General features: G+C 48.0%; 2 protein-coding genes across 6 annotated transcripts in view; one reads left to right on the plus strand and one right to left on the minus strand.

Annotated features, from left to right (window-relative positions):
* The window catches only part of LOC134729455 (uncharacterized), a 151,353-nt gene that overhangs the window by 34,467 nt on the left and 92,654 nt on the right, over positions 1-24,232 (minus strand). For 2 of the 5 annotated variants that reach the window (XR_010110556.1, XR_010110554.1), the window contains one exon: positions 18,376-20,698. The exons of the other annotated variants lie outside the window; for them this stretch is intronic. The gene's annotated coding sequence lies outside the window, so the exon portion shown is untranslated. Of the gene's footprint in view, positions 1-18,375; positions 20,699-24,232 lie in introns of those variants that run through there. 5 annotated transcript variants of the gene reach the window in all.
* Positions 8,524-24,228, plus strand: PIRT (phosphoinositide interacting regulator of transient receptor potential channels). The gene is made up of 2 exons (XM_003818105.6): positions 8,524-8,712; positions 20,910-24,228. The coding sequence occupies exon 2, from the start codon at positions 21,048-21,050 to the stop codon at positions 21,459-21,461; it is 414 nt and encodes a 137-aa protein (XP_003818153.3). The 5' UTR covers positions 8,524-8,712; positions 20,910-21,047; the 3' UTR covers positions 21,462-24,228.

The following is a 24,232-nucleotide window of genomic DNA, read 5'->3' on the forward strand; positions in this document are numbered from 1 at the left end:
TCACCATCTCTACCATCACCTCCACTTCCACCACCACCACCTCCATCTCCACCATCACCTCCACTTTCACCACCACCATCACCTCCACTTCCACCACCACCGCCTCCATCTCCACCATCACCTCCACTTCCACCACCACCATCACCATCTCCACCATCACCTCCACTTCCACCACCACCATCACCATCTCCACCATCACCTCCATTTCCACCACCACCTTCATCTCCGTCATCACCTCTACTTCTACCACCATCACCACCACCTCTGTCACCTCCATCACTTTTCTTTGGCTCCTATATGTCCTTCAAGCCTCATCCTAACCACCAACCTTCATTTGTTTCTTTTATTTTGTTGGGTTTCTTTCTTTCTTTCTTTCTTTCTTTCTTTCTTTTGAGACACGGTTTCACTCTCTTTGCTCAGGCTGGAGTGCAGTGGTGGGATCTCTGCTCACTGCAACCTTTGCCTCCTGGGTTCAAGTGATTCTCCTGCCTCAGCTTCCCGAGTAGCTGGGACTACAGGTGTGTGCCACCGCACCCGGCTAATTTTTGGATTTTTTTGTAGAGATGGGATTTCACCATGTTGGCCAGGCTGGTCTCGAACTCCTGATCTCAATTGATCCACCCACCTCGACCTCCCAAAGTGCTGAGACTAACCATTACCTTTTTGAGGAAGCCTCTCCCATCACCACCCTATGCCAATCGTCCTTTGTATTTTCTCTTTTTTCGACAAGGTCTTGCTCTGTCACTCAGGCTGGGGTGCAGTGGTGCCATCTCCTCTCACTGCAGCCTCTACTTCAGAGTATTCTCCCACCTCAGCCCCGCCAAGTAGCTGGGACTACACATGCGCGCTACCATGCCTGGCTAATTTTGTTGGGGGGGTGGGGGGGAGTTTGTTTTTTGTAGAGAGAAGGTTTCCCTGTCTTGCCAAGCCTCTCCTTTGTATTCTCAATTGCGCAGCACAGACATGGCTGTATTGAAGAGGTTTTGCTTCTGGATTGGAATTGTTGATTCAGTTGCCTGTTTTTTCACATAAATTGTATAGTTCTCTTTATTTCCAATGCCTAACCTAAAACAGTGTCTGGTATGTAAGAGACCTATGTAATCAATATTTGATGGTGAGAGGCATACATGACTACATGAGTCTTTTAAATTATTTAAAAACTAGTAGGTCTTAATTATTTGACATTTTGAAATTGCAATGAATATTACTGTGAGATAGTATTTATCAGCATTGTGTAAGATTCGATTTTCTAATTTCCAGTCCACCGTGAATGACCAGGCCAGAGACAGATCGCGAAGGAATAATTGAAGTCGACTTCAGATAGCAGCACTGCTCCAAGTTCACCACTAGGTGGCAGGCGCACCCCAAGAGGAGGCCACCTCCGCCCTCGACCACAGCCCCGCCCTTGGGCACCGCGTCCCACCCAGCCCCAGCTCCTTCCTGGGACTGACGCCCCCACCCAGGAGGGGCAGGTGCCAGCAGATAACGATTGCCCTGGGAACTTCCCCGAAGAAAGATGCTCCTTCCTCCGACACTCCCACTCCTACTTCTTGTAAACTCCACCAGTCTCTTCATTCTTCACATCCCCAGCTCCCCGTCCCCACCTCCCCATACACAATTGCCCTAGCTTTAGCGCTCCCGGCTCCCGGCGCAGAGCCCAGGGGGCTGCTGTCTCCCACGTCACTGCTCAATTATATGCACCGAGAAAGAGAAGGGACAGACCTTCCTGGAGGCTCCCCCGAAGGACATCTTGAGAACTGTCTGGTGTGTGAGGCTGCAGCAGACAGGAGGAAGAGAGACAGGAACAAGGAAAAACTTCAGAAGAGTCAAGAAGAGAGAGAAAAGCAAAGCCGGAGGGAGCTGGAGGTTAAGGATAACGCCTTAGACGCTGTGTAGCCTCAAGACAGCTTACGGAGCCCAGCCAGAGTCAGGGAAGACACCTGTACTTGGGTCTCTCAAGAGAGCCAAGAGGACCAGACCAGCAGAGACTTAGGCTCACAGAATTCCGTCTCCTTGGTCATGAACCCCGATGGGAAGGGAAAGGAGGCAAAGACAAACGTAGTGGGAGGTGGAGCAGTTGGAAGATGGTGGTCCCTCCCTGGGCTGCCTAAGTTGAGTAATTGCTTTGCATAACTTTCCTGGGCCCTGGGTTTAAAAAAAAAAAAAAAAAAAAAAAAAAAAGGCTTCTTGCCCTCCTTGGAAGGAGCCTAGAGTCTTATGGGCAAAGGGGGCCTCGTCTCCTCCACCCCAACCCTGGGGCTGGAGCCCCTCCCTCCCAGCCTGCTTCCCCACTTACTTCCCCTGGCTTTGCATCTTGCTCTGCTCTTGGGCGCAGTTTGGGAGGGGGCTGGGACTCCCTCTGAGCACAGTTTCCAATAGTTTCCCAAAGTTGGTGGTGTTTTCTTTCAGCTTGCTGTGTGTTTGGTTAGGACAATGAGCTACCTAATGGTTATTAGACTACAATAAAAAGACACCAAAACAAACAGTGGAAGACAAGGATGTCAACATAGGCACCTCTTTGTTAGGCTTGTCACCGACAGCCAGTGCTGACAGCCCACCCCGGACTCCTTCCCATGGTTAGAACCTCACTCCCCCTCTGCACTGGCATTGGCAAGAGATACCCAGGGTCCTGTGGAAACTCCTGCTCAGGGCAGTTGCCTCCTCTGAAGTTACCCTGAAGGTTCCTATTTGCTCATTCCCCTGCCTTGGCGTGTGCGGGAGGGAGAGTGTAGCTGGGTTGCAAGTTCAGTTGCTCCCGAGATCTGCTACAAAGAAAGTGACTTTGTTCCAAAGCTAGCTCAGGAGAAGAAGCACAGGCTTCCTGCCTTAAGGGTACCGCTTCTCTTTTGGAAGAGAAAGGAGGGGTTTTTAGAAGGAGATTTTGCACGCGTGGTATGCAGGGGAGGAAACAAGCAGGTGGGGGTCTGCATAACTTCCAGTGCCTTATCTATATGTGCCTTATCTACAGGGCTGCCTTACCAGAAGTGGTCAAGTTGGTGCCATTGCAGGCAGAACTAGGTTGTAAAGTGGACTTGTCTCGAGGTGCTCTTCAGATGAGAGAGAGTTTTGTAGCAGGCATACTTTTGGTTGTAAATTTGCTTTTGTCTCTCAAGGCAAACTCCTGGTGGGAAAGGTTTCCACTGTGGAGCTTTTAAATACGCACACAGTTAGATAAGCTTACCCTATAGGCAGTGTCTGGTGAAGGGAAGGTAAAAGGTTATAACTGCATTCCTAAAGAGCTAAGTAGGAAGTGGGGCACAGGAGAAGAGGAGGAAAGAGGAAAAAAAAGAGAAAATATAATTTTAAATATTATTATCCCTTAGAAAATGAGAGTACTGGCCGGGCACGGTGGCTCACGCCTGTAATCCCAGCATTTTGGGAGGCCTGAGGCGGGTGGATCACGAGGTAGGAGATCGAGACCATCCTGGCCAACATGGTGAAACCCCATCTCTGCTAAAACTACAAAAAATTAGCCGGGCATGGTGGCAGGCACCTGTAGTCCCAGCTACTCAGGAGGCTGAGGCAGGAGAATCGCTTGACCCGGGAGGCGGAGGTTGCAGTGAGCCGAGATTGCACCACTATACTCCAGCCCGGGAGACAGAGCAAGACTCTGTCTCAAAAAAAAAAAAAGAAAAGAAAAGAAAAGAAAAGAAAATGGGAGCACTCGGTTAGAAGGGGATGATGGAAATGACCATGGCATTCAGAGTCTTTTGGCTCAGTAACCAGTTCCAGCATCACAAGGGAGAAGCAAACAGAAAATGTAGCTCCTGGCCGAACGGCATGTGGGCCAAAGCCCTCTATGCATTGCCAGGTACCTTATGAATATTCATGTGACTCCTTATTCACCATTGACTGGGCACCCCTCCTGGGCCAAGGCATTGTACTAGGATCCAGGGCCACAGTGGAAATTGAGACACGGCCCTTGCAAAATGCAGGCAAGTGATAAATGGCACCGTGAGGAAGCAGGCAGCCAAATCTGGAATGAGGGAAGTTCTCTAAGACAGAAGTCCTGTGTCTTCAATAAATAAATGTTATGAATAGAGGAGGGAAAGGCTGTTAGAGGCCAAAAGAAGTGCTGGAGGCAGACCTACTAAACGTAATCGCTGGAACTTGCTGGGATCCTGCTTTGAAGAAACCTGACTCTAAAAGGGTGGTTTCGAGGCTGGGCACGGTGGCTCACAACTGTAACCCCAGCACTTCAGGAGGCCAAGGCAGGAGGATCGCTTGAAGCCGGGAGTTCGAGACCAGCCTGGGCAACAAAGTGAGACTCTCTCTACAAAAAAATTTAAAAATTAGCCAGGCGTGGTGGCGGGTGCTTGTGATACCAGCTACTCGGGAGGCTGAGATGGAAGACTCTCTTGAGCCCAGGAAATCCAGGCTGCAGTGAGCCATAATTGCACCACTGCATTCCAGCTTGGGCAACAAAGCAAGACCCTGTTTCAAAAGCAAAAAAAAAAAAAAACGTTGTTTTGAGACAATCAAGGGAATGTGAATGTGGAATGGGTATTCACTTTAAGAATGCTTCAACTTCATGTATGGTTATGATGGCACTGCGGTTATGATTTCAAAAAAGAAGGAAGGAGGCCATCTGTTAGGGAAACACAACTCTCTATTTGCAAGGCTTTACGAAGAAGAGACGTATAGAATTAACTTTAAAATACTACATGAAATAAAGTATCTTGACCAATGTGGGGGTTAGGGGTGCCAACCTCTGTGCAGTCAAAACGTCATATGTAAGTTTTGACTCCCCCAAACTTAATTATTAATATCCTATCGTTGACCAGAGGCCTTACTGATAAGATGAAGAGTCAATTAACATATAAATGCAACAGTATCTACTCATATATATATATATATATTTTTTTTTTTTTGAGATGGAGTCTTGCTCTGTTGCCCAGGCTGGAGAGCAGTGGTGTGATCTCGGCTCACTGCAACCTCCACCTCCCGGGTTCACACCATTCTCCTGACTCAGCCTTCCAAGCAGGTGGGACTACAGGGGCCCGCCAGCACGCCTGGCTAATTTTTTTTTTTTTTTTGTATTTTTAGTAGAGATGGGGTTTCACTGTGTGAGCCAGGATGGTCTCAATCTCCTGACTTCGTGATCCACCCACCTCGGCCTCCCAAGTGAGCCATGGTGCCCAGCCAGTATCTACTCATATTTTATGCATTTATGACATATCTATCTTTTTTCTTAATTTTTTCAATATTTCTAGGCTATGCAGTTTGTATGTAGGTTTCTTCAAATTGTCACAAGTCTCAAAAAAGTCAATATATTTATGGAAGAAATATCCAGGCCAGGCATGGTGGCTCATTCCTTGTAATCTCAGCACTGTGGGAAGCCCAGGCAGGAGGATCGCTTGAAGATGGAAGTTCAAGACCAGCCTGGGCAACAAAGCAAGACACCATCTCTACAGAAAAATTAAAAGTTAGCCAGACATGGTGGCATGTGCCTGTGTTCCTAGTTACTCAGGAGGCTAAGGTGGGAGGATCGCTTGAGCCCAGGAACTCGAGGCTGCCGTGAGCTGGGATAGTGCCACTGCACTCCAGCCTGGAAGACAGGCAGACCCTATCTCAAAGAAGAAAAATTGCCAACATATAAGTTGTTCAAACTTGTGTTGTTCTCAAGGGTCAACTGTACATACACAAGGGAGACATATGAAAAAGAATGAACGTTGATAATTGTTGAAGCTGGATTGTGGAAGTTCATTAGGTAACGTGCGCACGTGTGTGTGTTTAAAATTTTTCGTAATAAACACTTTTTATTTAAAAAAAAAAAAACTACTCCAAGGAGTTTAGGGGATGCAAGTAGGGGACAGACAGACAGTCATCAAGAAGTATAATAGAGCAGAAGAGCGAAGGCCCAGAGGCTGTGCAGGGCCAAGGCCAGACTGACTGGATCAGCTAAATGAAGATGGGCTGGGCGCGGGGGCTCACGCCTGTAATTCCAGCACTTTGGGAGGCTGAGGCGGGCAGATTGCTTGAGCCCAGGAGTTCAAGACCAGCCTGGACAACATGGTGAAACCCCATCTCTACAAAAAAAATACAAACAAAAAAATTAGCCAGGCATGGTGGTGCGCATCTATAATCTCAGCTACTGGGAGGCTGAGGAGGGAGAATCATTTGCGCCTGGGAGTCAAGGCTGCAGTGAGCCAAGATCACGCCAATGCACTCCAGCCTGGGAAACAGGAGTGAGACCTTGTCTCAAAAATAAATACATACATACATACGTACATAAAGATTGGCAGAAAGAACATTCCAGAAGGAGACAGCCCATGTGCACAGGGACGGATGTTCCAAATGACATGCCACTGCCCAAAAGTGTTTACTAAGGAAACCAATTCATCTGGTTTGCTTGGAACTTTCATGGTTTTAGCACTGAAAGTCCCACATTTCAGGAAATCCATCAGTACCCAGTGAGCCTGGATGGCTGGTCATCCTACCTTACCACTGTCTCGTGCAACACTGGACTGGCCAGGTGAGGGGGCACAGCGCTGAGCAGGAGCAGCTACAGGGTGGGGAGTTAGGGCACTGTGGATAAGAGGCTAAGAGCCATCCCCAGGCAGTGACCATCCCTGCTCCCATTCCCTTCAACACCACAGCTGCAGTAGCGGCCTCTTCATCCCGGGACACTGGAGTCAGCTGCCCAGGGACCATGATGGCTCCTCATGCCTCCTCATCTGTCCTGCTAGGAAGGGGGTCTGCAGACAGAACAGCTTCTACCCTGGACATGTTCTCCTCTGATGCTTGCTGCCCCTCCAATTTACATTTATATTTAAATATGTACTTATACACATGTGTATTATGTGCATATATATTATGTATATATTCTTTAAGCACTTGCTATGAGCATTTCCTCATTTAATCTTCATAAAAACTCTGTGATGTAGTAATGATCCCACTCAATGAATACATGAGGAAATTAAGGCCCAGAGAAGTAATTCGTCCAAGGCCAAATACAGAGATAGCAATATACCTCACATGGCTACCTCATGGAGTTGTATGGGAAATAAGTGAATTGCTATATATATAAAGTGCTTAGAAGAGTGCCTGACATGGAGGGAGTGATGAATAAGGGTTTAACTTAGGATGGTATTACTCTGCCACACTGCTGTGCCCTGCAGAGGGTGGGGGAATAGCCCGAACTTTGTAAAAATAAATAAATAAATCATTTGATTATTTGTATTGCGAAATAATTCACTCTAGGGTTCCTCTGCGAGCCAGGCCACTTGGTTTTACAAACTGATTTGAGTATAAAGTCAGAGGCACCTAAGGCAAAGCAACTCACATCCTCAAAAACCTTCAAAGTCAAGTTCCCCTGGACACTCAAGGCAGGCCTCTCCCTGCTCATTGCCCTGAGCAGAGATGCTCATCTTCACAGAGGACAGAGGGCGTACTCAGCCTGATCCCTCACAGCAGCTCAGGGGACAGGCTCATCCTCCTAGCTCTCTGCTTCTCTAGGCATGGATCACACAGCAACCTCTACAGAGCCTTCTAGGCTCAGAATCTCCTGCTCATTGCACAGATGAGGAACTCAAGATGCCAAATATGGGAGAGTCTCATACCTGCCTTGACAGCAGCTTCCTTGGATGGCTCCTAGGAAAGCCCTCCCGGCAGACCACAGAGGAAGCCCCTCAGGGTACTGTTCCCAGTAGCAAGAATGCCCACCCACCAGTTATCCTGAGGAACAACAGTTGCCCACGTTCTCAGGTTAGTGTGGGCCAGGGCAGAAGCCAGCATGCCTTCCAGAATCATAGGCAATTTTGCTGACCTCAGTGTATCCGTCAGCATCTTGAGAACTGGCCACTCAACAGCTCACACCCAGCTTCCCCAAGCACAGTCTGGTAAAGGTTTATAGAGGAGAAAACCTTTTCATCCTCCTTGCACTGATTTGCATCATTCTCTTCTCATCATTGTGGCAGCAGGCATCCCATAAAAAGCAACAGGGCACCATGAGGAATGATTGGAAGAGCGATGGGGAACAAGCTCTTTTGCCTCTATTTGAGATGTCGGGCCTGGGATGGAGGTAAGTCGTGTTGTGGGCTCCTGGCAGTTTGTAACATAGGGTGCCCACCTATGCATTGGAAAGTTCCAAGAAGTGTCCCTGCCATCTTGCAACCAAGGATGTTTTCTAAGTCTGCATGTGCCCCCTCCAACATCCAGAACACAGAGAGTTCCCAGATCAAATTATTAAGGCCTGCACTGAACAGAGCCAGTGTAGCCTGAGTCAGCCGGAGGGTCTGATCCACTCTTTGGCAACTCATCCCCACCACCATGGCCACCACACACCTCCACCAATCCAGAAACTCCAGGTCCTCTGACTTCTGAGCCTGGGTCAGGAGAAGCTGCCCTGCCCAGGCACCAACGGAACACACGCCTCCATGAAACTTGAAGACAGACTGCAGAGAAGCATCATGAATTTTTCACAAGATTCATCTAATTGTGGCTGAGCAGAGCTGAGAAAGCCACAGTCCAAGGACCCATGCCAGCAGCTCGCAAAGAGTTAACCCATTAGGCCATCGCCTGGTGAGCTCATCCATCCCTGCTGGAGCCTGCTCAGTTGCTGGGATTCACAACACACTGACTTCTGGACGTGGTCAGGGTGGCTTTCTCCGGCTGGCATGGACTTGAGCAGAAACTCATTGCCGGCTTCCTCCTTGCACGAGCACCAAGTGATTCCCAGGTCCCCCATCCTCCCCTGGGACATCGAGGACAGTAAGTAAGGAGGGAACGTTTCCCTCTGCCCTTCCTTCCATCTCGCTGGAGGAAGGAGCAGGTTTTAACTTTGCTTTGGAGCGTGTTGTCTTTAAACTGGGGTTGGAAGGCAAGCATGAACAACAAGCGGAGAAGAGGGGGCTATGCCCTGGAAGTGGGTGAAGTCAGCCTGGAGGCACTGCCTGCTGAGGGTCTTGGCAGACAGTGGTGGCCAGAGGAAGGGGGGCTGCCCCTTGCTGTGTACCGGGAAGAAGGGAATTTGTGGGCAGAGGGCTGCTTCAGTCCTGCGTCTGTAGCATCCAGCCTTCACTCTTAGCAGCCATTGTGGGAAGGGCTGGGCAGGGACTCTCCTCCCAAATCTAAGTGGAAGAAGAAGCAAAAAAGCCAGACAGTAAAGTGCAAGGCCACCCCCCAGACCCCGGAGTACATGGGTGGAATCTCGGACCCCAGCCGTCCTCCTGAGCACCCTGTGTCAGACCTCTGCAGCTGCCAATGTCTTCCTCTTGCAGCTGTGGCAGGTGTCTGGGGCAGGTGCCAGAAAAACAAGGTGGAGTGCGTTGGCTGCCTCGGGAGTTTTATCTCAGACAGGGGGAACAAGGCAGGCACATGCAAACATGGACAAAGACGTGGCTCAGTCAGGCAACTGTGTGCCGTGAGGACCCTGCATCCGGGTAAAGCCAGCCGTGGTCACACACGCAATCGCCCGAGCTATTTTTCTACCCTGTCACTGGCCAGGGTCTGGGCACCAGCTGGGTGGCCCAACAAGGGAGGTGGGTGGCACCCTCTAGGTTGACTGTGACCTTTGGGAAACTTCCCTTCCTAGAAGCGCTATGAGCAGGTGACAGATGGGTGGCTATGGCCATGGTGACAGCAGCGGCTTACTCAGAAATCCTCTAGCTTCTATTAGCCCAGACACTTGGCCCCCACTCACCTTATCAGAGGGGTGGACAGTCACCAACTGAATGTCCTGGTGAGGGGAAGACAGCACCGCCAGAGAAGATAAGGGACCGTGGGGACGACCACTGGCAAGCTGGAGCTGGGTGGGGCCTTAATGGGGACTCCGTGAGGGAAACAGGAGGACCCTCCACTTCTTACCACTCTGGGTCTTCCACATGAATAATACATGGTGTTATTCCCACCACTTCCATCCTGCCTTCCCCGCTTCTCCCCCAGACTCCCCTCGCTGGGCCCAGCCTCCCAGCAGTGAGGTAATGTGTGCCTCTCTCCTCTGCTTTCAGCTCTTGCAACTTCCAGAATAGCCCAGGTGCTATCAGAGCTCTCTAGATGGTGGGGCCTGAGGGGCAGAAGCTCAGGAAGGGCCAGATAACTCCAGGCCCAAGCACAGCAGCACAGCGGGATCTCTTACAATATTAGGGGTGCCAGATGTATTGCCAGATGCCCAGTTCAATTTGAATTTGTCAAACAACAAATACATTTTTTGCATGTGTTGGTCCCATGCAATACTGGAACATTCTTACATGAAAAAAACTATCCGTTGTTGATCTGAGGCTGAACTGTAACTGGACACCTTGTAGTTTTATTCTCTAAATCTGACAACCCTATTAATACCAACTGTATTTCAGCACGTTCGAAGGAGGACAGCATCAGGGAAAGGCTGGGGAGTGAGTTCGGAGGTGGAGATGTACAGGTATAGCGTGGTAGAATGCAAGGAAGGCGGTGAAGAAAACAAGGAGAAAAAAAGGCAGGGCCCTCTCCTTGAGAAAGCATAAATAAAAGAGCAGGATTGGCCGGGCGTAGTAGCTCACGCCTGTAATCCTAGCACTTTGGGAAGCTGAGGGAGGTGGATCACCTGAGGTCAGGAGTTCGAGGCCAGCCTGGCCAACATGGCAAAACCCCGTCTCTACTAAAAATCCAAAAATTAGCCAGGCGTGGTGGCATGCACCTGTAATCCCAGCTACTCAGGAGGCTGAGGCAGGAGAATAGCTTGAACCTGGGAGGTGGAGGTTGCAGTGAGCTAAGATCACACCACTTCAGTCTAGCCTGGGCAAAAGAGCGAAACTCCATCTCAAAAAAAAAAAAAAAAAAATCAGGATTTGGAGGCTGGCAGCTCTGAGCCTGTGCTCCTAGCTGCAAAATGGGAATGATAATAGTATTACCTTCCTAAAGCAGAGGATTAAAAGAGACTCCCCAGGCGAAGAAAGTGGCACATGCCAGGCATCTTATGTTGGATTTGTGGCATGGTGACAGTGGTGACTTTAAGGCCACTGTGCCACAGGCCCCTTGCTGGCCTCTTGCTGCTTGCTGGCCCCAGCTCGGGGACCCCGGCGTCCTTGGCAGCTGTAACCAACAGTCCTAGGCCTACCTCCTCAGCCAAGGCTGCAGTTCTGTTCACTATGTCCCACTTTGGGCATCCTCCTCACTTGCTTTTCCCATAATTTGAAAATAAACGTTAAAACCGCCCCAAAGAGGGGCGGAATAGACTTGAACACAGAGTCTGGAGCCAGGCTGGCTGCAAAACTCACATTCCAATCCAGATGCTCTCCTCATCTGTGAGTCATCTTGGGCAAGTCACTTATATCTCTCTGATCCTCAGTTTCCTCACCTGCAAAGTGGGGCAAGAATATGGCTTCCCCAGAGGAGTGACTGGGTGGGAGGATGAAATGAGGCAATGCAGACAAAGCATTTGGCGTGGCTCCCACCACACACTAAGCATTTGATAAATGGTAGTTTTTATTATTGTATAAAAAGCACCTGCCCTCCCCAGCCGCATGGCTTCTTTGGCTTTGGAGAAGCAGCTGAGGTACATTGGAGATTTTTGTAGGAACTTCGGCCAGCAGAAGGAAGCCTGCCTTGGCGAGGTGAGCGGTCACTTAGGCCAAAGAAGGGAGGCAGGGAGGAGTTGGTCAGTGTGTCCTGCCTTTGCCCCTTCACAGCTGCCTCCATGCCGCCTTGTGAGCTACTTCCATCCTAACACCTGGCTGTAATATCAAAGGGAGATTTTTACAACCACTGGGTGGGAAGGAACAGGACCAGTGACTTGGTAAAGCGGTGCTAGTCAGTTTCTAACTTTCTGTAGTTAAAAAAAAAAAAAAAAAAAAAACAACGCTGGGCGCAGTGGCTCACGTCTGTAATCCCAGCACTTTGGGAGGCCAAGGCGGGCAGATCATGAGGTCAGGAGATTGAGACCATCCTGGCTAACACGGTGAAACCCCATCTCTACTAAAAATAGAAAAAATTAGCCAGGCATGGTGGTGGCGGCGCCTGTAGTCCCAGCTACTAGGGAGGCTGAGGCAGGAGAATGGCATGAACCCGGGAGGCAGAGGTTGCCGTGAGCTGAGATCTCGCCATTGCTCTCCAGCCTGGGCAACAGAGCAAAACTCTGTCTCAAAAAAAGAAAAAGAAAAAGAAATGCACAGATCTAACAACACCATATTGACAAATGGGTCCCTCATGCAACCCCCACCAATGTCACCGCATAGAACATGTCCATCGACCCTGGGAAATTTCCTCGTGTATCTTCCAGTTGGTTTCTCCTCAAGCCCCACAACCATTTTCTGAGCTTTGCCACCTTAATTAGTTCTTAGCTGGCTTCAGAATGCCAGGTAGATGGAAACATGCCATATAGGTACTCTTTCATATCCGATCTCTTCCACCCAGCATGTCTGTGTGGCTCATCCATGCTGTTGTGCGCTTCAGAAGTTAGCTCCTTTCTACTGCTTAGTAACATTCCATTGTGTGATTATACAACCATTTATCCTTTCTTCTGTTGAGGGACATTTGGGTTGTTTTCTTTTTCTTTTTCTTTTTTTTTCTTTTCTTTTTTTTTTTTTGCTATTATGAATAAAGCTTTTATGACTATTCTTAGAGAAGTCTTTTTGCAGACATGCCTTTTCATTTCTCTGGGACAAATAAACATTTGGAAGCGGAACTGCTGGGTCAAAGGGTAGACGTATATTTAACTTTGTAAAAAACAACCGATTTTACATTCCCACCAGCTCGGGTTGTTCCACGTTCACACCAACCTACGGCATTGTGAGATTTTCACATTTTATCCATTGTAGTGCATGTGTGGTGATGTCTCGTTGTGGCTTTAATTTGTATTTTCCTGTTAAACATCAATGTCAAGCACTTTTTCCTGGGTTCCTTGTTCACTTGTTATATTGTAATGAGTTTATTTAAACATTTGGCCCATTTTAACTGGGCTCTTTGTCTATTAATCATATGTAGCATTGACAGATACTTTTTTTTTTTTTTGAGATGGAATCTCGCCCCATTGCCCAAGCTGGAGTGCAGTGGCGAGATCTCAGCTCACTGCAACTTCCATCTGCCAGTTTCAAGTGATTCTCGTGCCTCAGCCTCCCGAGTTGCTGGGATTATAGGCGTGCACCACCACACCCAGCTGATTTTTTGTATTTTTAGCAGAGACAGAGTTTCACCATGTTGGCCAGGCTGGTCTCGAACTCCTGACCTCAAGTGATCTGCTGCCTCGGCCTTTCAAAGTGCTAGGATTAGATTGCAGGTATGAACGACTGTGCACAGCCCAGATACATATTTTGTAAATATTTTGTCACAGTTCAGAGTTTGCCTATTCATTTCCTTCATGGTGTCATCTAATGAGCAGGCATTTTAAATTTTGATGATATCTATTTTATTGATTTTTTTTTCTGTCTCTATCTTGTCTACAAAATCTATGCCTGTCCCCAGGTCACAAAGATTTTTCTCCTGTGGTTTCCCCAAAAATCTTTATAGTTTTAACTTTTACATTTAGGTTAGACCAAGGATCCAGCTCTAGTTTTTGTTGATGACGTCAAGTGGGATCAAGTTTCATTCTTTTTTCCATGTGAATATCCAGTTGTTCCAGCACCATTTGTTGAAATGACTTTCCTTTCCACGTTGAATTGCTTTGATGCATTTGTTGAAAATCAATTGTCCTCTGTGTTTTTTCCACCCTCTTCCCTTCCCTTTTCTTGTCTGGCATCCCTGTCCCTACCACATATCCATGTAAGAGGTGAATAAGTTATTTCTTTAAACCAGGAAGTGGGCCCCGAGTTATACAGTCAGGGATCATCACTCCGGGGTTCTGGGCCTGTCAGGTGGATCCCCAGACCCCCTCTCATCCTCTTAGCACTAAGGGTCTATGCAGTTGATTTGACCTTAGAGGTCAGCAACTACCTAGGGAAAACCAGTGCTGTTTGGGGGATGGAAGGTCACAGAGCTCTAGGGATAAATCTGCTTATGGAAAAGGGAAAGGAATCATGGTTCACACTGAGGCTGAGACGTATCCAAGTCCATGTTCAAACTTCCCTAATTATCCCCAGTGCCTTTGTACAATTGGCTTGTTCTAATCAGAATCCAAAGGAAGGAACGTATTGCATTTAGTTATATCTTTTAATTGTCTTTGTTTAAGCATTTTATTGACATAGATTGCACACACACAAAAACGGTCACAACTCAAGTGTACTGTGCCAGTAGTACACACCCTTGTAGCCAGCTGCCAGGTCAGGAATCAGAACATAGCCAGGTGTGGTGGCTCACGCCTGTAATCCCAGCACTTTGGGAGGCTGAGGTGGGCAGATCACGTGAGGTTGGGAGTTCGAGACCAGCCTGACCAACATAGAGAAACCCCATCTCTACTAAAAAATACAAAATTAGTTGGGTACGGTGGCACATGCCTGTAATCCCAGCTACTCGGGAGGCTGAGGCAGGAGAATCACTTGAACCCAGGAGGCGGCGGTTGTGGTGAGCCGAGATCATGCCATTGCACTCCAGCCTGGGCAACAAGAGCAAAACTCCGACTCAAAAAAAAAAAAGAATCAGAACGTTGCCAGCACCTCAAAAGTCCCCATTCCAGTCACTACCCCCACCAAAGGCAGCCACTATCCTAAGCTCTCATAGCATAGACTGTTTTACACATATTTGAATTTTACGGAAATGAGATCACATCGCATGCATTCTTTCTCTGTCTGGCTTCTGGTTGCTGTATAGTCCCAGACTGGCACTGTTTCTTGGTGCCAGCCTGCAGCCTGCTCAGCCTGGTTGTGTACTGTAATTAAGTCCCCACCCACTAACTCAGCCTTCTGAAGCTCCAAACTGGCCTCCAGGGGAGAAGGACCCATCCGCCCTTCTCCAGTTGCTGCCCTGCAGGCGAGCTGACATTCAAATCTGAGGTGAGTCCAGGAGGCCCTGCAACTCCAGGCTTCTCCTGCTCCTCCATAGGCCCATCCTCTCTGGAGCCTCAGTCCTTGCCCAGTCTGGGGCATCAGGACCTTAAAGGAAACTGAGTATACTTATTTTTTAGGGATGCCATGACAAATTGCCACAGACTTGGTGACTTGAAACAACAGAAATTGAAGGTCTCACATTCCTAGAGGCCAGAAGTCTAAAATTAAGGTGTTAGTGGGGTTGGGTCTTTCCGGAGGCTCAGAGGGAGAATCCACTCCTTGCCTCTCTCCCAGCCTCAAGCAACCCTTGGCATGCCTTGGTTTGTAGAAACATTCCTTCCATCTCTCCTCTGCACATAGCCTTCCCCTCTGTGTGTCAAATTCCCTTCTCCCTTCTCTTAGAAGGAGGATGCCAATCATTGGATTTAGAACCTACTCTCACTCAGGATGTTTTAATCTCAAGATCCTTATCTTAATTGTATCTGCAATGACCCTTATTCCACATAAGGTCACATTCTGAGGTTCTGGGTAGACATATCTTTTGGGGGCCACAATTCAACTCCCTACAGTGAGTGAAGGATCTCCTGAATCACACAAACCAAACTACCAGTAACTTAATTGAAGTGGAAAAGGGTGGTTCTCACTGGACCAGCCCCCTGAGTGTTACCTTGTCCCCGACAGAGCTGCAGCATCTGGACCACGTCCTCTGAGCAACTGCCAAGTGCCAGGCTGTGAGCCAGGTGCCGTGGGGTAGAAGATGAGGAAGCCCAGCCTCTATCCTGAATTTTCAAGCTAGGCAGGAGGAAAGGCTGGCCAGAGCAGCCTTTGATTCACCACATTGATCTTGCCCACCCCAGGGGACTTTTGCAATGTCTGGAGATATATTTTATTGTTGTTTATTGATGATAACAACAGGGAGGAAGAGGTACTGTTGGCATCTAGTGGGTAGAGGGCAGGAATGTTGCTAACTATCCTACAATACAAACATCCTACAATCCTATAGTCTGCCACAGCAATCCATTTTCCAATCCACAATGCCAACAGTGCCATTGTTAAAAAGCCCTGGTATACACAAAAAAGGGAATCTTATTGGGGCTTTAATAAAATGTTATAAAACTCCTACAGCCCATGAATTGGTGATTTTCTGAAAACCTCAGTTTTCAGATTTCAAGCTGATTCATTACCTATAGACTTATCTGAAATAGCTAAGAAAACTCCTTCATTTTATAAATGGAAAAACAGAGACCCAGAAAGAAAATAATTGCAATGGCAACAAAGGCCATTTCCTGAACACGTAGAATGTGTCAGACAATATAGCAGTGTTACTTGAAATTTGACTGTCACCGCAACCCTATGAGGTAGACACTCCATTATCCCTGTTTTATATGGGGCTCGTAAGGCTCAGGGGCTGAAGTAACCTGACTGAGGTCCCACAGCATGTAAGTGGCAAACTGCGTTCAAATTGTGGTCGCTCTGATGCCAAAGACCTGGGTCTTTCCATCACAAGCAGCTTCTGCAAGTAAGTTTAGTGACTTGCTGGAACTGTGAATAAGTAGGCTTAATTCTTCCCAGTACAGAGTTCCACTCACAGCCCTGCCCTGCCTGCCTGCCTCTGTTTATAGATGCTCCTTGCCTTTTTCCTGGTCACAGTTACAGAGAGTAGTGTGGGAGGGAGAGGAGGGTAGGCATTCCCTCTGCTCAGGGGAAGAGAACTTCTTCTCTTTCAGTCATTGCCTAGAAGTGCCTCCCTGCCCATTCACTCTCCCAAAGACACATCCTCCCTCCCAACAAATGGATAGTTGCTTTTCTTTGGGATTTCATGGACCATTGCAGATAGATGATGATGATAGATAGATAGATAGATAGATAGATAGATAGATAGATAGATAGACAGACAGACATCTACATAGTGGCCAATTTTTTTCTGAGCAGTTACTAACAAAACCAATGATCCTCTTCCATCATAATTATTTCATAAAATGAAGACTATTCTAATGCCAAGGAAGGACTCCACTCCATTACATTATGATCTCAGAATAAAAAATAGTCCTTCAAACTGAATAAATGTAACGTTATGAAAAACTTACAACAGAATTCTTCTTTCTCACATCACGTGGTGGTCAATGTTAGGGGGTTATGAATCTAAGTCATTCTGTATTCATTGAGAGATTATTTTACTACAGGATGGAGCCACAAAGTGAAAATCTCAAGATTCTTGTAGTTGAGGAACCTTCGGGACCCATCTAGACTAGCTGCTGTGCAGTGCAAGGAGCTTTGAGGCCGAAGACCTTGGCCTGATGCAGGGGTTGGTATAGTTCGCCAAGCTCCTAAACCCCACTGGGCCTCAGTCTCTGCCCCTAGAAAATGAGACTGAACTAGCGACCGCGTTGCAGAGCCAGAAAGAAGGTCTTAGTTACTTCCAGCAAGGCCCATTTTCCTCTCTCAGAATCTACAGTCCAATGTCCCTGCAGTGGCCCCAGCCTCCAGTTCAACACTTCCTGTTCCTGAGCCCCCTCACTCCCAGATGGCAGCTCCCAGGAGCAAGCCCTTCCCCTGCCCAGCCCCAGCTATCTCCTCTGGCACCACTGAGAATCACTGCATTTAATTCCTTCATCACAACCTTTCCAGCCTTGGGAAACAGCCATCATATTGCCCCATGTCTTCACTGAAAAGGGATGGAAATGACTACTGAGAAAAATAAATTCTGCTGAAGATGATCAAACATCCTCACATGAGACCAGATTGCAGTAACCAGCACAAAGTCTCCTAACAGCTTTATGAACCCATCCCTACTCCCAAGCCCACAGGGGGAAAAAAATCACTTTTTAAATGGCTACTTTGCTTATGCAAATATACCACAGGCTCCAAAGGGAAGCACACACTGGGTGCCTACAGTTACAAAAGCACCTTGTAATATTTTCAGAGTCTTAGGAAGCAGAGATCCAAACTGTAACATTACCAAGGCCAAATTCCGAAGGCCTTGGTTACAACTCCTATTTCCCCCTGTTAATGGTGAGGGATCTGTAACTGCTTGTTCTAGAGAATGGAATCATTATTCTTGGGGTCAGGGAAGACACTAGTTCAGAAAAGTTCAGGCCTGAGCAGTGAGGGTTGGAATGAACAGGTTGGAGGGACTCCGCTGAAATTGACGTTGTCGGAAGGATTGAAGGAGAACCCATTCAGTAAAGGACTCCTCTCTGTGTAACATGTGTCCGGAGCTGGTGGCTCCCAAGCCCTGATACATGTTACATTTATCTGCAACCTGCCCCTTCCTCTTGACCAAGGTTTCATGGTGACCAGGATGAATAGCCCACCTTCCCCAATACAATTTTTTGCTATGGAAAGAAATCTCCCACATCCCACTCATAAATAGAGATATTTGTAAATGCTGACGTGAGTGGGGCATGAGTAGCCCAACAGGAAACAGAAGAAGAAGCCAGAGGAGGAATCGCAGGATTCTTGGCCAAGAAAGAAGGTAGAAGCCAAGGTCCAGAGGCCAAGGTCTCCCTCTTCATCTGAAGAGGCAGAAAGAGCAGAAGCCTCGGAGAGCTGCTTAAGGAAAGTCATCCCAAGCAGGCAAGGGACCCTCAGAGAACAGCCAGAGAGCTTGAGGACTCAGGGTACAGGAGGAGAGAGCCTGTGGGCTCTGTCCCAGAGAGCAGCAACCACCTGAGCTTACTGCAGGGGAGGCACCAGGCTCCTGCTAGAAGATAAATAAGTGTGTAAGTGGTTTCTATATAAGTGGAGCAGGTCCTGTGTTTGTCCTTAGCAACCAGTGGAAGGAAGAGGAAGGGAAAGAAAGGAGAGAGAGTTGTTCATTTACTTACTCATTCAATTAAAGATGTGTAAAATCTCTGGGGTACAAAGCACTGTACAGACACCTTGGAGACATCTGAAAGATGAATCAGGGCAGTAACTTTGTGAAACCTCCAGGCAGGGAACCTGGGCTCTCTCAAACAGAATCTATCCTCAGGAAAGTATCTAATATCAGTCATTTACATCTTATTATCTTGTTGTAAATATATAGACCTTTGCCTTGAACCCACATTTCTGATTATGAAATGAAAGGCTTTAATCTAGGCTGGGTGCGGTGGCTCACACCTGTAATCCCAGCACTTTGGGAGGCTAAGGAGGGTGGATCACCTGAGGTCAGGAGTTCAAGACCAGCCTGACCAACATGGTGAAACCCTGTCCCTACTAAAAATACAAAAATTAGCTGCGTGTGGTGGTGGGCACCTGTAATTCCAACTACTCAGGAGGCTGAGGCAGGAGAGTCGCTTGAACCTGGGAGGCGGAGGTTGCAGTGAGCCAAAATCGCACCACTGCACTCCAGCCTGGGCAACAAGAGCAAAACTCCACTTCAAAAAAAAAAAAAAAAAAAGAAAGAAAGAAAAGAAAAGAAAAAGAAAGAAATGCTTTAATCGGACATTAAAAGAATTTGAGAAAGCACTGGTCTGGTGAAGTATTTGGCGGGCAAGCAGTACTTCTCTGCAGCCCAGCCCTGAAATTGCTCCACACGGGTGACCATCTACCTCCCCTGAGTCAGGGTCAGTGATGAGGGAGCCCCAGTGGCTGAGAGCTATGCAGATGGGCTCTCGATTAGACCCTGGGGTGGGCAGTTGAGTGAGACTCCATACCTTTCCAGGCCTGAGAACAGGAAGCTGGAAATTGGCCTTGATGTAATTAACATGGAGGGTAGGGAAGGGTGGCGTTTAGATCTTAGAAGGTTGCACTGTGGGGGCCAGGCACAGTGGCTCATGCTTGTAATCCCAGCACTTTGGGAGGCCAAGACAGGTAGATCACCTGAGGTCAGGAGTTCAAGACCAGCCTGACCAATATGGAGAAACCCCATCTCTACTAAAAATACAAAATTAACTGGGTGTGGTGGTCCATGCCTGTAATCCCCACTACTCAGGAGGCTGAGGCAGGAGGATCGTTTGAACCCGGGAGGCGGAGGGTGTAGTCAGCTGAGATCACCCCATTGCACTCCAGCCTGGGCAACAAGAGTGAAACTCCATCTCAAAAAAAAGAAGGTTGCACTGTGAACCTGTGACATCATTGTCCTCTGCTGACAGAGCACGTGAAAGCCCAGGCTGCACGAAACGGTGTTCTCCAGACTATGCATAGCCTGGTAGGAGTGACAGGGTTCAAATCTGAGCTCAGGCTGTTCCTTATCATGTGATCTTCAAGAAGTTGCTTCACCTCTCTGAAGCTTCACTATCTCATCAGTAAAACAGGACTAATGCCTAATTCACAGGTTTATTGTCAGGTTTCAATTTAATAAAGGAAGTGTTTGATGCAGTGTCTGGCACAGGACACACATGCAGAATTTATCTGTAAAGCATCACTCTTCTAATAGACAAACGATATCATGTATGGAGTACTTGCCATATGCTAGGCATTATTTCAATGCATTACATCCCTTAACTCACACCGTTTTGAAAATTCTATGAAAGAAGTAACATTATCCTCATCTTATAGATAAGAAAACTGAGGCAAAGAGAGGTTGAGTAATTCCATCAAGATCAGACAACTAGAAAGTGGTTGGGTCTGAAAATAAAATGCCATTCAACAAAATATAGCTGGCCGGGTGCGGTGGCTCATGCCTGTAATCCCAGCACTTTGGGAGGCCGAGGCAGGTGGATAACTTGAGGTCAGGAGTTCGAGACCAGCCTGGCCAACATGGTGAAAACCCATCTCTACTAAGAATACACAAATTAGCCAGGCTTCATGGCAGGTGCCTGGAATCACAGCTACTCAGGAGGCTGAGGCAGGAGAATCACTTGAACCCGGGAGGTGGAGGTTGCAGTGAGCTGAGGTCACGGCCACTGCACTCCAGCCTGGGTGACAGAGGGAGACTCCATCTAAAAAAAAAAAACAAGCAAACAAACAAACAAAAAACTATAACTATAACTTGTTTGTTTCTAAAATGGCATCACTGTTCCTTGTTTTAAATATTAAAAGCTATTGAATAAAATGTTATAATATTTATCTCTTGCAAGAAAAAAAAATTATACCAGCTTGGGTGGTTTCTTATTTACGTGAATTTCATTTCATTTTCTTTTTTGGCTTCAGCACAAAAACCTTGTTCACCCTCCACTGAGAGTGGGGCTAGAGATGGATGCTGAGTACAGGAAGGGTGTGTGAGGATTCCTTTGGCTCCACTCTTGTTTCCAACTATTGCCGGTCCTAGGCGCCCAGTCCTGAGCAACCATGACGATGGAGACTCTCCCCAAGGTTCTAGAGGTCGATGAGAAGTCTCCAGAAGCCAAGGACCTGCTGCCCAGCCAGACCGCCAGCTCCCTGTGCATCAGCTCCAGGAGTGAGTCTGTCTGGACCACCACCCCCAGGAGTAACTGGGAAATCTACCGCAAGCCCATCGTTATCATGTCAGTGGGCGGTGCCATCCTGCTTTTCGGCGTGGTCATCACCTGCTTGGCCTACACCTTGAAGCTGAGTGACAAGAGTCTCTCCATCCTCAAAATGGTAGGGCCTGGCTTCCTGTCCCTGGGACTCATGATGCTGGTGTGCGGGCTGGTGTGGGTGCCCATCATCAAAAAGAAACAGAAGCACAGACAGAAGTCGAATTTCTTACGCAGCCTCAAGTCCTTCTTCCTGACTCGCTGATGGTGGTTTCCACATCTCCCTGCCACCTTGACTGGGAGAAGATCTGATGACCAACATCCGACATCCCTGTCTCCTCTGTGGGGTGCCATAAAACTGATCCAGGAAAATGCTCTTCCTGACCCTGTGGGGAAGATAGAGCTTGGGGCTCCACCCTCCATGCAGCCGGGAATGTTGCCAGATGTATCCACTTGATCTCTATTCTGACTGATGCTTCCTTGGATCCCGGCTGTGGCCTTCCCTTTGGTCACTCTAACCCCCTGCCCCTGCATCCAGGCATCATTCATCCAACTCTCTCTGCCAAGTGCAATGCATGCTGGGAAATTCTTCGAAGGTGGGCTATGCCCAAGGGAGAACCTCATGTTTACATATCTGAGTGCCAGAGCTGGATTCTTCATTTGCATACTTCTGGAACCAAAACTGACCCACGGAGGTCCTTTACAGAGGAGGGAGGGATGGCTGAGCTCTGACCCATTGGGTTTGACAGCCCTAGCTCCCTTAGCAGACTTTCAAGATCACAAGTATCAAACATTCCAAAGACTGAACAATGAAGGGAGGCCTGGGAAAAACACTCTCCAAGATGGCACGTGCCCCTGGACATGACAACATGACTCTAGGGGTTAGTCAGCTGAAGAAGTTTAGTTCCTAATTATATAATATTTACATCAGAGGCAGTGGGGTAGGCTAGGGGATGTCACTGTTTCCGCTTGACCTTATCTTTCTCATTGACCACTGTCTTCTCTGAACTTGATCATTAGCCAAGGACAAAATGCATGTTGCCCTAATTTCTTTCCTACCCCTGCATCTATCTCTGCATCTAGAACAGCTAAATGGAAAGATACAGAGGGATCCTGTAAGGTTGTTTCCCCTTTCACGTCCATCAAGATCAAAATTGAGAGAATCAAGTTCCATATCTGAATGATCTGTAGGTTTCTAGAGATGGAATTCACGTCAGAAAATTCCAACTTCTGTTATCCCTGCCCCCACCCACCATAAAAGCCAACATTTATTAAATGTCGCACTCTGGGATAAGCCCTGGCTGGGGGCAAGACACGGTCCCTGCTGTCTTCTTGCTTCCCGAGGTGAGAGAGGCAGCCAAGCCAACTGGCGAAATGTGGGTGGGTGTGGGAACACAGGCGGTGTCTACCCTAGACTTGATAGAGGACGGAGAAATTCCTGGAGGCCATGTCCTCCAACCCAAAAACAAAAGGAAAGATAAGATTTACCAAAGAGGGGGAAGAACGGCATTGGAAGCAGCAGGAGCTGCTATGCGTGTGCAGGAGTAGCTTGGGAAAGGAGAAGCATGATGGAATTAGGAAACTGCACGGCCATTTGTCTGACCTCCCAGATGTTTTTACTTCATCCCTCTCTTGCCTGGCTTCCCACCTCTTCACCAAGTGCCTAGCGCAGCTTCTCCTGGAGGCACATTGAGGGCCTCCTGGTGTCTATGGTAGAGACGGGAAGTGGGTTTCCAGAGGGCCTGGCAAGCAAAGAGTCCCTGAGAAGTAAGTGCTTCTGTAACTCCCTGTGGCAACCAAGAGGCCCGTAGGTGAAAGAACAGAAGCAGTACCTGTGAGGGAGCCAGCCACGCTGCCCTAGGCCAAAGACCCCTGGAGAGCATTTGGTAATGAGGTGTGAGAGGAGAGCATCCTGCACCAGAATCACCCTTGTCTTGAGCTAATTCTCTTCACTCCTCAGCCTTGTGGCCTTCCCAGTCACCATGGCCCTCCAGATATCCCCATCCTGCATGGCAGTTCCATATGCAGAGCCAGAATCCATCCTTGTTCCTTCTGCATTGTGAGAAAATCCATGGAGGCAAGCACTTGTGTCATGGGGACCACCTCTTACCTGACCCACCTACGGAGTCAGAGTTTGGGGAACTCATGGCCGTTGAGGCTCACCCAGGATGGCCATAGCCTTCATGGAGACCCATGCCAGGGTGGCCATGTCTCTAGCTCACCTCTAGCCCTGCACACAGGTGGTCAGGACCAATCTTGGGAGTGTTGCAAGTGCTATGTCGTTAATTGTAGTTTTAGTGCCTCAGTGACAAACCTTGCAGATCATTTCCCTTCTTCTGAGATAAATGCAGATTTGATGGCCCTGTAATATTACTCTTGCATTCCTTGATGCATTCTTAAATGGGAGCAAATGGGGTGGGCTCCAGATCACTCACTGGAAACCCACACTCCAGGTGCCTCATTTCCTCTGCCCAGGAGCTTGTAGCCTGGGCACAGCTATATGAGGAGGGCCCATTTGGATACTGCTATCATGGATGTCTTAGTGGAAGGAAGTTTAGGGATAACCACAACTCTAGAAGTCCAGGTTCTGGACTCAATTTGCAGACTCTAGCAGTACCTGCCTCCATTCCCTGCCCACTCAAGCTAGTTTCTCAGCAAAGAGAATATGAGGAAATATCCCCAAACATCGTCATCCCCACTGGGATCCTCCACATGAGTATGAGCTGGAAAGGTTCCAGGGTCACACTGAGGCAGGACATTTTTTGCCAATGCCTGTTACCCCATGGAAGGCTGAGGTATGGATGCACCTGATCTGGAAATGCAGCCCAGGTCAGACTCCACATTTCTGCAACAAAGCATCACCTGCAATGACTCTTTTCACGTCAGTGGGTCAAAGGACAGAACCAGCTTCCATGTTTTAGGCTCACTAGATTGTATCATGCTCCCCATGGCTATTCTGTTTGGGAGAATTTGATCTAACCCGAAGCCTAAAGGAATCAATGTAATGTTGAATTGTATTCTATGTAACACTGTCTG

This window comes from Pan paniscus, chromosome 19 (assembly GCF_029289425.2).
Source record: "Pan paniscus chromosome 19, NHGRI_mPanPan1-v2.0_pri, whole genome shotgun sequence".
Classification (NCBI taxonomy): domain Eukaryota; kingdom Metazoa; phylum Chordata; class Mammalia; order Primates; family Hominidae; genus Pan; species Pan paniscus.